At 58.1% G+C, this 12,098-nt stretch overlaps 1 protein-coding gene across 6 annotated transcripts in view; it reads left to right on the top strand.

The window, feature by feature from the left end:
- Cdh23 (cadherin related 23) overlaps positions 1-12,098 on the top strand; it is a 383,514-nt gene that overhangs the window by 221,710 nt on the left and 149,706 nt on the right. For all 6 annotated transcript variants that reach the window (XR_009226399.1, XM_058577902.1, XM_058577897.1 and 3 more), the window contains exon 12: positions 11,605-11,754. Coding sequence is in view for 5 of the 6 variants with exons in the window: in XM_058577902.1 (XP_058433885.1) it covers positions 11,605-11,754 (150 nt within the window). In the remaining variant the exon portion in view is untranslated. The remainder of the gene's footprint in view (positions 1-11,604; positions 11,755-12,098) is intronic.

The following is a 12,098-nucleotide window of genomic DNA, read 5'->3' as shown; positions in this document are numbered from 1 at the left end:
GAGGAGTTTGAACCTAATTCGGGTGGCATTTGGGAGTCACTGATGGTTCTTGAGTGTGAGTGATAGCCTCCGAGCTGCGCTTTAGGTTGATGAGTCTGAACACGTGTAAAATGGGGATAGGGACCCAGGGTGAAGGTGGGGAGCACAGATGGGTAGAGACTGGGCCCAGGCCAAGCCTGCTTGACATGGGGTCTGTGGGAAGGGGGAGCGGGTCGGATGAGGCTGGGGTTTTGAGTTCTAGCAATGAGAGGGACAGAAGTTTAAAGGGCAGCTGGGGAGAGGCTAGAAGAGGGGAAGAAGATGTGGGCTGCTCCCACCTGCCACCACCATGCTGGGCAGCAGTGGCCAGGCCTCTTGGTTCTGTCTGGGCCCCCACTGAGATCCTCACCTGAATGACTCCATTCTTCTCCCTGTCCCTGAGTCTCATCTTCCCCGTCTCGGCCTCCTCTCCCCTCCCCTGCGTCTCCATCTGTATCTTCTGATTTGACTCTCACACCACAGCCACTGTGTGGCCACACACACATCTCCAAATGATGTCCAGCAGGAGGGTCTTGTGCAGGAAGGTAGCCATGCCCAGGGGCAGCAGAGAGGCCCATAGGGCTGTCTCCAGGCACGACTACACCTTCACCTGGAGCCTGCACCCTGTCCCAGCCCAGAACCCTCCCTTAGGACATGTGAGGTGCCTTTGTTGGTGGGAAGGGGCAGCTCTCCCTGGCAGAGGGCTAGGAAGCGGGGGCTGCGGTCATCTACAGCCCTTGGCTCCCAGGACACCAGGTTCACAGCCTCTCCTGGCAGTGGGTCTCCATTTTGAACAGCAACCTCAAGAGGACAGTTTGTTAAGGTCACAAGCAGGTCCGCTCCAGGGCCATCTCCCTTCTGGCCCCATGCACTCTTCTCAAGATGATGGGCTCACGATTGGAGGACAGGTAGTGGGGACACTCGTGTGATTGGCAGCTGGCAGTGCCCCCCCTGATTTCCATAAGGCATTGAGATGCCTTTGTCTTGCCGTACATTTTTTTCTCTGTGTGTAAGCAGGGAAATAGCTTCCTCACGGTGGAAAGATGGAGACAGAGCCCTCCAAGTGGGAGACCCAGCTCCCAGCAGGGCACCCTGCCCCTCCCTGCTCTGTCCTGAGGCCCTGGCAAGAGAGCAGAGGGCTGGACACTCACCCTCTGCCTGCAGCAGCCCTGCACTGCTGGCCACACATTCCTCCCCAGAAGGGCCGCTCCTGGGTGCAGGGCAATTCTGGGCCTGGGGCAGATGAGGATGCACTTCTCTCCCCCTGCACTGGGGTATCCCTGCATCTCTGAGAACACTTACATCCCACTTTAGTCCCCCACCAAAACCACAACCAAAACTCAGGAGCAGAGTTTGCCAGCTGGACAGCAGAGGAAGGGACTGAGACCAGGTGCGGGGGGGAGGAGCAGGTTGGCAGATTCTGAAACGTGCTGGGAGGCCAGCCCAGGGTTGTGCGACAGAGCCGGAGGGAAGAGACTGTTGAGAGTTCCACCCGGGGCCGGAACCTTCCACACAGGATCCTATGCTGGAGGGAGAGGGGAGGAAGGGGACAAGACTCACTTCCTAGGGATCATGAGGGTGGAGGTCTTGCTGTGTGTCCTCAATTTAAGATCTGGGGACTCATAAATCCTACCTGCTTCCTCTGCCCTTCACACATGAATGACAGCCCGGGAGCCCGTAGCAGCAGGCAGCTCCTTAGCTGGGGCTAGGACGGTCCCTGTGGCCTCTGGGTCTTCCATATAATGCTCATCCTTTGACCATGACCATGGGCAGCCTTGCCTCCCAGCCAGCCCCACAAGGCCACAGCACTGCACTAAGAGCCCACGGGGCTGAAGGCTTTGAACCCTAAAAGTCCAGGGTAGCCCAAAGATTAGAATGTCACCGGAAATGACTATTGACTTGGTGCACAGAAATGGGGCCAGAATAGCTAGTCTCATCTCTGGAAGTGGACACCGTGAACTTCACCTTATCCCATGGCAGACCTATGGCCAGCACACAGGACCCACTTGGAACAAGGCTGAGCAGGGCCTAGTGGTGGCCGTGTGCCCACCTTCACTGGCAAAGGACCAGCACTTTATGTGCACGTCCTGTGAGGGTCAGAGCAGCCTTTGGGGAGCTCACCCATGGGAAACTGGGTGCTCAGAACCCCTTGCTTTCCACCCCTGCACAGCTGGGCAGTTGTGCCAGCTGCCTCTGCTGCACCCCGCGTAGAGTCAGGGACCACGCTCTCTGATTACCTGTGACTACCTAGGTTTCAGTAATTTAATACCCACATCCTAGGATGCTCTGAACCAGGTAAACCTGGAATGTGGAAGAGAAAGAGCAGGGCTGACCCACTCCCCGGTGACGTGGGCTTTGCGGGGTCCCTGGAATCGGACTCTGCTCAGGAGGAGGAGGGCAGGGAGGAGGGAGCACAGGAGACGACAAGGTGTTAGGAGTGGCTGGATTTGGAAGATTTGTGAGATTCCCACAGTGCACTGGGGCGAAGGGCTGCAAATTAGGGAAAACTGAATTCAAAAACACCTGTCCTCGTTGGCTTAATGCAGATACCCAGCGCACATCCAAATTCATCTCCCAGAGGAGCTGGGGCTGGCTTCGGGGTGGAACGTGATGATCCCGCCAGGGGAGGGAGGGAAGGTGTGCGGAGCAGGTGAGGAGCACCTGCCCGCCGGAGCCTCCTCCGCACACGGATGATACACACGTCTGTGATGAAAATGACGGCTCTCCAGCGCTCTTCCTCCAAGTGCCAGCTGCCAATCGGATTGAATTAGATTTCACAGGGGGTTTTGCAATACATGGAATTCACCAGCAAATTACTCTTAAAGAGGGAAAATCAATCATTTGGAGCAAAGATAAGCTGAAGGCAGGGCAGCTGGGATTGATCCTGGCTGTGCAGGTGTGTGTGGAATTCCACAGATAACCTGGGAAGCTGGGGTGGGGGCCGGCGAGAGCCGCAAAGGGGGGGGCAGAAGAGAGCTGAAGGAGGGAAGGGGGAGAAGGAAGACAGAGGGAGAAACACAGAAGAGAACAGCCGAAAGGGGGTGGGGAGAGGAGGGACAGAAGAAGGAGGCCCGGGAGGGGAGGTGACCTGGTCCCTCTGGGCTGCTATAACCAACTGTCGTAACTGGGTGACTCGTAAACACAGACACTTATTTCTCTCATTCTGGAAGCTGGGAAAGATCAGCGCGCTGCCAGATTCAGTGCCTGGTGAGAACTGGCTTCCTGTTTCCCAGATGACCATCTAACTGTGTGTCCCCACGTGGCAGAAGGGGCATGGGTCACTCTGGGGTCACTCTAAGGGCCTTAGTCCCATTCGTGAGGGCTCTGCCTTCACCACATCACCTCCCAAAGCTCACCTTCTTGGGGGTTAGGATTTCACTATATGAATTTGCAGGGGACACTAGCAGCCTGGCAGAGGAGGGGAAAGAGAGACACAAATAGGCAGCAGAGGGGCCAGGAGGGAGGAGGAGGAAGAGAAGGGAGAGCCTGGGCTGGAAGAAAAGGATTTAAAAGACTCAGGTGTTAAAGGGCCCAGAGAGAAGAGCCCAGGCTGAGCTTTCCATTGTGCAGATCAGGAATCTCAGGCAGAGAGGGAAAAGGGCTTTCCTCAGTCACACAGCAATGAGTGGCAGCCCCAAGAAAGCCAGTGACCACCTCAGACCATGCAGCGCCAGGACCCACACCACAGAGGAGCCCTGGAGGGGGCAGTGGGATGATTCCCAAAGCAAGGGCGCCTCCCTCCCTCCTGCAGGCCTGACAGTCTACCCAGATCCAGGGTGGAGACCGGGAGCCTCTGAGCCACTGGTGGCCAGACAAGCTGGAATGCAGAAGAGAAAGGCACTAGGGCCCTGCTCCCAACCTCGTGACCTAAGTCTTATTGGGTCCCTCCGGTGAATTTAGGGGCACAGAGACAGTGACCTCTACAAGGCTCCTTCCGTTGCCCTCTGGCCTCTTTGAAGCAGGCAGCCCGCGGGGACAGTGCACAGGGGGCAGCTGCCCCACAGGTGGGCAGGGGCGGGCAACCTGGCGCCCCCTAGTGGTGTCTCAGATGGGAGAGAGGGGATGAGAAGAGGCCACCTGCCAAGGTTCACTTTGCCACATCTGATTGGGGTTAATTAAGTGAAAGGATAAAGAATACATCTTCAGTGGACTTTGATTTTCCACCGCTCAATAGCATGGATCAGACCAACAGAAAACACAGAAGGAGGGAGGGAGAGAGACCTACAGCCCCGCCCCAGATGGGGTGGCAGGTCCCTTTGCTCCTGGACACATGGGAGCCTCTGCTCCTCTCTGCATGCCTCCCTCATTCCTGGCCAAGGTCTAGAAAGCAGCCCCTCCTCTGATGTTTCCTCTCAGCCCTTTTTTATATTTTATTTTAAGACAGGGTCTTGCTGATCTGCTTAGGGCCTTGCTAAGTTCCTGAGGCTGGCTTTGAACTCATGATCCTCCTGCCTTGGCCTCCCAGCTGCTGGGATTATAGGCATGGACCACCCAGCCTGGGGCGCTCAGTCTTGGCCAAAATTTTGCAGTTTACCCACAATAGCCCATCAGGAAGACTTCTCTCCTTCCATTTTGCAGATGAGGAACTTGAGGCTCAAGGAGAATAAAATCCTGTGTGCAAACACAGAGCTGAAGGAGGGAGCGCCTGAATCTAGACTCAGGTCTGACTCCAGGGTTTGTGCTCAAACCACCACTGAAGTCCAGGGCCTCGCACCCTGGAATCTTAGTCACAGGGCTCTTCCTGGCAGGTTTGAGTTCTGGACAGGGTTTCTGCGAAGGGCACACTAATTCTGGAGGCCCGTCTCTGCATCCCAGCTCCGTAGCCCCACTCCCTGCTGGGGCTCGCCCTGCCACCACCCAGACACCACCCACAGGTACTCCGGGAGCTCACCAGGTCCCCGGGGACTCTCCATCCTGCTCACAGCAGCCCCAGCCCCATCACCCCAACATAAAGACAGCCCTGGTCCTCACCTTCCCCAGTCCACCCTGTGTTCACATAACCCTAGTCCTTTCTCTTCTGTTGAAAGGAATAAAGGTCCCCCCAGGGGCACACTGTAGTTCCCTAGGCGGGGTGAGGGTCCCCTCGTACTTGGTATTTGAGGTGCAAAGGAGAGCACACACAGCAGCCCTGCCTTCAGGGACTCTCCTTTCTTAGGCCAAAAACCACAATTCACAGAAAATGCTGGAACAAAGGTAGCACTGCTTCATTTCATCCTGGGGGGGGGGGCGGGCTTCCCTCTGCCCTTTCACAGATGAAGAAACTGAAGATCTAGGAGCAACATGAGTTACCCAAGGTCACAGAGCTGGAAGGGATGGAGCCCAGTCCTCAGCCGTGAATCCTCCTCTCTTTCCTGCATCACACCACTGGGCCACTGGCCCAGGTCCCACACTAACTGGCAGCAGAGAGCAGGGCCAACGGGTGTCACCACAGCAGGGTGGAGCCTGGGGAAGTGGCGAGCCAGGCAAGGGCAGGTTTCGTGTCCAGCGTGGGGGAGCCTGGAGCACCGGTCAGTCCTTCCTCCCTTTGGGGGACCAGGTTGTCTGCAGAGAGAAACGCAGGTGCCAAGCTGAGGGGGGGGCCCAGCTCCAGCTGGGGGTGGGGGGCACCCATAGCGGGGGACCAGCCCAAATCCACCTCAGGACAGAAAAGGCTGGGTATGACCGTGGTTAGACCAAGGAACTGCTCCTTGTCCCAGGCTTCCCGGAGCGTTCTGCAAGCTGAGGCGTATAGAGGGCCCAGCACGCGCTGGACTCCCTGCAAAGAGCTGGAAAACGCGCCTAGTGCGCGCCGCTCTGCGCCCTACTTCAATCCGGGCACCAAAGAAAAGCTGAGAACACTGAGCCTGAGGTTCCGTCACCACCTCTGGTAGTCACAAGGTGCCGGGGCAGAGGGAGCGTTCTGGGCCGGGGCAGCGTCTGCTCCGACCGCCAAGGCCAAGGCCAAGTCCGCCTCCGGGGCGCGAGGCGGCGGGAGCCGGGCGGCGGCCCCTTCTGGCGGGCGGCTGATAAGGCGCTGCCCTCCGCGGGGGGCGGGAAGGCGGCCGCCACCAGGAGCCACCGGGCGGGACTGCGGGAGCCAAGAGTGATTTCACGTGCGCGTCCCCCGCCCAACAAATAAATAAAGCTGAGCCCGGGGACGCCTCCCCGCGGGCAGCCCGGCTCCCCAGCCCGCTGCAGCTCGGCTCGGGGACCCGCGGCGGCCGCCAATCAGCCTTCTCATCACCTTGCCCAGCTGGAGGAGAATTTAATCCAGCCGGCTCCTCTCCACACACACTGGGGCTCCTTTTGATGTCCTCTTTATCTCCCTTTCCAATAAAATTGCCCCTCAAGAGCTCCAAGAGCACCCCCTGCCTCCCACCCCAGGTCGGCAGCCCCCCCCCCCCCGCAGTGGCAGGACAAGGGCACGGAGGAGGCCGGGCGGAGCTGGGAGGAGCGATGCTCTCTCTACTGGGAGCTTGGCCTCAGCTTCCTAAGCTTGGCTGGGAGCTTGGCCCCTACTCCCGGGCCTTGTTCACCGACGTGTGGGCGGGGGAAGGAACACAGGTGCTCTCCATGCCTTCGGGGCTGGTGAAGAAGAGCTGAGATTCAGGCAGGAGGCTTGAGGGTCCCCTCTCTGGCCCCAGCTTCCTTCTCCTAAAAGGGGTGGAGAGATGCAGATGCCACCAGGCCAGGTGAGGATTCTGTCTGTGTGTGTGTGTGTGTGTGGGGGGGGGTGACAGATGGAAGCTGTTGTGGTAAGTTGCCCAGCCCAGGGCTCTGTTATAGGGGATTTGCACCAACTCAGCCCGAGGGTATCTCCCTGTCACACACCCCTGCCCCAGGGGCTGACAGTCACAAGTCCCAGCAGGAAATCATCCACTGTGCAGGTTCTAAAAGGGGCAGGCTGAGCATTTAAAGGGACTGGCCAGAAGGTGACCCTGGGGATCTCAGGACAGCAGCACATGGGGTCCACACAACTGCTGTGTCAGGCCTGAGTGAAATTCTAGTCCCTGGAACAGATCAGGGAGGAGGGAGGAGGCCTAGCTCCAGACCCACAGAGCTCTCCTAGAGGGGCCAGGGCTCTTCCCCTCTGGGGCCCCTGCCTCACCAAAGCACTTACACCCGGGGCTTCACCTGGGCCTGCACTGGGCCCATTCCCGTCCACCAGGCGACTCTTCAATGACCTCAGTGATCAGACAGCCCCGCCCCCCATGTGATTCCAGGCCCACACCTCGCAGGTGGATTTTCCTCAGTGCTTCTTCCCTGGCCACCCCAGGGGCTGTCACACATGAGGCCTCCTGGAGGTGCCTCTCAGACCGCCGGGCCCCACCCCAGAATTTCAGTAGACCTGGGTTTGGCCCACAAATCTGCATTTCTGACCAGCATCCAGTGGCACTGTTGTCCTGGTCCAGTGCCACACCTGGAGGACACCCTCTGCCCTGGCGCTCTCCTCCTCCCATGCAAGTCTCAGTGAACAACCTGAACTGCAGGGCAGAACCCTCAGGCCTGGGTGTCCACCTCTCCTCAGCCTGGTTTCCTCGGGGGATCTCTCTGTGCCTCTGCCCTGCTGGCCTCTCCCACCCGCTCTGGTGGCTCAGCGCTCCTCCGCTGCACTGAGGTCTTCCCAGCCCCCAGCCCCGGCTGTGTGATGTGGCTCCCTGGGGAGTATCCCAAAGTGCAGCCAGCAGGCCCCACCCTGGGAGAGTCTGACCAGTGGCTCTGGGCCTCTTTTCAGATGAATTCACATCAGAATTGCCCTGAAGAGAGTGAGGATGCAGCCCCGGTGTGACTCACACATGGCTGCCATGGTCACCTGTGTGCCCCAGTATTCCCCTGCTCCAGAGAGTAGAATAGCTCCCGGCTGCTCCTGTATACAGTGCCCAAATCCTCAGCGCGTTGCACCTGCAAGACCCACTGAGGCCTGGGGATTCTGTGTTTAAAGCCACTTCCTCCATCTGGAATCCCTTTTCTGCTAGTTTAAAAGTTTTAAAAAAAAAAAAAAAAAGAAGAAGCATTTTCCTTTCTTCCTAAGACCAGTTCAATTCTGGGCAGCCTCCCCTACAATTTGGCCTGGAGTGCTATTTTCCTACCTCCATTTGCGCTGGTGACTAATATTGCTGATTGCCTGACCGTGCATCCCACGCCATGTACCCCCACTGCACAGGGGAATGCCCACATCAGGCCACCAAGCCTCCCTCTGTCCTATGATCTCTCAAGTTTCCCTACCTGGGCCCTTTGCAAACAGTAATATATTTGTTGCAGAGTACACAGGCCTGGCATCTGGGCCTGGGCCCTGATCCCCCACTTTGCAAACAATCCCCCGCGCCCACTTTGGACAACTTCTCTGAACTTAATTTCCACAGGAATTAATTTCCCTTGGGAAGAGGATCACACAGGGCAGCCCAAGAGTTGCTGAAACCCGATCCCTGAGCACCTACTGTGTGCCAGGGTCTAAGGTGGATTTACACTGTATCAGGCGTGATATATGGCCTCAAGGGGTTTCTGTCATTCAAGAATAACCACAGGGGGGACTGAACATGTGAGAGAAGCACTTTGCAGCCATTAAGAGAAATGAGGCAGATCTTTGGTTCTTTGGTATTTGGGGAGGGAGGGTTACTGGGAATGGAACCTGAGGTGCTTAACCACGAGCCACATCCCCAGCCCTTTTAATTTTTCATTTTGAGACAGGGTCTCGTTAAGTGCTTAGGACCTCACTAAGTTGCTGAGGCTGGCTTTGAACTTGCAATCCTCCTGCCTCAGCCTCAGTAGTCGCTGGGATTACAGGCGTGCACCACTGTACCTGGCAATGTCTGGTACTTTTAAGTGTTTGGACGGGGCCTGGCAGTAGGTGTGCAATACATGTGTGCTTAGATGTCTGCTGTCCTCGTCAGCAGTGCTGTTCCTAGTTAGGGAGCAGTCACCAAGACGTAGTTGTAAAAGAAAAACTTCGACCCAGAGCGTGTGTACAGTGTGTGACTGTGTCGGGATGGGGGCGGCTTGGGTCTCTGCCATTGTCTGTAGATGGTGCCTCACACAGGGTGGATTTCCTGGTCTGGTGGTCACCGCTGGAGAAGGCTCTCGAGGGGCAAGGCGGGAGGGAGACACAAAGTGTGTGCTCCTCCCACTTTTGAGTTATTGCAAGATTTCCCATGCCCCAGCTTATCATGTCTCTGACATTTTTTATGCTAAGAAAATAAAAATATAGCTGTGTCTGCGGCTGCTTCCTGCAGGGGCTTTATCCAGGCTCATGGGAGCAGGACCGAGGGGACAATGGATGGGGCAGAGATCAGCTTCCTCTGACATCAACATCCTTCCTGCCCTGTCCCCTCCTCCTGGGTCCACCCTTGACCCTCCTCTGCTCCTCTCCCCAGTGTACCCCTCCCCGGGACCCCAAATCTGTGGCCCACTGGGGCCCTGGGAGGCGGCTCCTGGGGAGCTGGGTGTGCCCTGGGGTCCGTCTTGGCCCCTCGCCTTGACCCAAGATTCACCATCTCTTTTCTCTGGTTCCTTTCTCTCTACACCCTTGGGCTCCTCTCCGGCTCCTTCTTCCTGTCTCCATGCCCTTGACTGACCGACTCCCCCTGACAGAACTTGGTAAGTGAGCCTCCCTGGCAGGGCTGGGCTGGGGGTCCTGGTGGGCCACCCACCGCACAAGGGACGTTTCTTTATGCACAGACTGTGCCCACCCCACATGGTCAAGGGGCCAAGGTTTAGGGAGGGAGAAGTGCTGTGTCACCTGTCCAGCGTGGTCACACTCCATGGCTTTTGGCTATTAGTGCCCCTTCAGGGATTTAATTGTCCCCTCCCCCTGACCAGAGGGATTCCACACAGAGAGAAATGAAAATTCTGCCACCCAATAGGCCCAAGAGGAGCGTAGCCCCACAGTCCCCAGGGAGCCACCCTGGGCTGGGGACTCTAGAGGCCCTGATACTGCCTGGACACCAGGATCTGCTCCCGCCTCCCACTCAAAACACCTGTGCCAGCAATGGCCTGCTCTTGGGCTCCTCCCGCCCCTGGGCTCCTGTCCCTGGCCTTGCATTGCCAGGTTGGTAGAATGGAAAGAACTCAAGAGACCCGGGGTGAATAGCAACATGTTTTGTTCCCCAAAAGCACTGAGCCCGTGGAGCAGCTCTGGGGCTCCGAATCTTGTGAACTCTCTGGCTCCTGGAGGCTGCCATACCCTGTCCCATCTCCTTGCCCTGAATGGGAGGGACCAGCCTTGCATGGGAAGGCTTCCGGGGCCGGTGTGCCTGGCTGCCCCTCTCACCAGGAACGGGTTCCCCGAGAGAGTCCCTCTGCAGCCCCTGGGTTGCCAAGAAGAGGGGCCATGCGCCCTTGGCCACACTGGGCTGGGGAGGGAGGTCAACAGGAGAAATGAGAGGACAAGCCCCTGGCAAGGGAGCCCGGGTGGGTGACCCGCTGGCATCAGCACCAAGGGCCAGATGGAGGCTCCTGACTGGCTGCGCACCTCAGCCCCCACCCAGCGTGGAGGGGAGTTTGGAGGGATCTCCCCCAGGGAGGCAGGAGAAAGTACATGCATCTCTTTCTGTGAGCAGCCAGGCTCAGGGGGTTGGTAGGCCATACAGCTCACCTTCAGCAATGGCTTTTCCTCCTAAGCTGGGCACTTGAGTAACGTGGAGATGTCACATCCCAACAGTTTTGCATTAGAATAAATCATGTATCATATGGGGATTTTTTGGGGGGGGGCACCAGGATTGAACCCAGGAGTGCTTAACCACTGAGCCCCCTCCCCAGCCTTTTTTGTATTTTATTTAGAGACAGGGTCTTGCTGAGCTGCTCAGGGCCTTGCTGAGTTGCTGAGGCTGGCTTTGAACTTGCGATCCTCCTGCCTCAGCCTCCCGAGCTGCTGGGATTAGAGGCGTGGTCCACAGCGCCCGGCTCATATGAGGGTTTTTTGAGCTGCAGCTCTGGTTAGAACTTCCAGAAACCCTGAGCTAGTGAGGCACCTACCACACTCCCAAAGTGATGGACTTGGGCTGCTGGACACAGCAGAGCCTTGTGGGCATGGCTGCATTCACCCAGCCCGAGATGGTATCCTCCAGGGCTGGCCACGTGGTGCATGGGGCACGTGGTGGTGCACTCTGCCACCCAGGCTCTGGGTCACCTCTCTGTCACCAGTAAGCAAACTGAGGTTCTCCCTGATGGACACATCCCATAGGAGGAGCTGTGTGCTGCCTTGTCCCTCCTGTCCTCTCCTGTCCCCGCCTGTCATGGCTCCTCTTCCCTCCACCCCTCTGCCCTCTTCTCTTTTCCCTCTGTTCCTTGCTGGCCTCTTTCCCCCGAGTTGGGGTCTCTGGGGCAGAGAAAGGGAACAGGAACAGGAACCCGAGCCCGGGAAGGTCCCTGAGGGCATTGGACAGAGGGGGCCAGAGGAGACTCCCTGAGGCCCAGACAGGGGCAGGAGGTGGGGTCCAGGAGCTGGGCCAGCGTCACCCCAGGGAGACCAGAACCTCTGTGGGTGGGGCAGGCCAGCCCTGTCCGGCTCAGCTGGCCCCCCAGGCCCTCTGCACCTGCACTCAGGCTCTGGGTCTTGGCCTCCGTGTCCTCTCTGAACTTCTGACTAGCTCTTGTCCACTCCTGCCCCAGGGCCTGAACAGCATGTTTGAGGTGTACCTGGTGGGGAACAACTCCCACCACTTCATCATCTCCCCAACCTCCGTCCAAGGGAAGGCGGACATCCGCATCCGGGTGGCCATCCCCCTCGACTACGAGACCGTGGACCGCTACGACTTTGATGTAAGGCCACCTCTTTGGGCCCAGTGGGGGGGTCTCCAGGGGAGACATGGTAGAGGGATACCCCTTTAAATCCCAACCCCCACCTCCCCCACCTTCCCTGGGGCTCGGACCCAGAGGAGCCCACTGAGAGGCAGCGCTGGAGTGAGCCTCCTCTTTGCAAGGAGGATAAGCCCATGTCCGGACATTGGGTGGGATTTCCTCAGGCCCCCCTGCAGCCTCTAAAGCACTTCCCCAAGAGTCTCTGTGGCCACCTCCTCTCTGTCCAGCCCCCCGCCCCTCCCCCAGAGCAGAATCAGTGGCCACCCCGGCCCTGTGACAATGACGGAGGGCCTTATAGCAGCACA

The sequence above is a fragment of the Marmota monax genome, unplaced genomic scaffold (assembly GCF_021218885.2).
Source record: "Marmota monax isolate L192 unplaced genomic scaffold, Marmota_monax_Labrador192_F-V1.1 WCK01_AAM20220418_F8-fsc00019, whole genome shotgun sequence".
NCBI lineage: Eukaryota > Metazoa > Chordata > Mammalia > Rodentia > Sciuridae > Marmota > Marmota monax.
The sequence above is the reverse complement of the archived record's forward strand: the minus strand, read 5'-3'. Positions and strand labels throughout refer to the sequence as shown.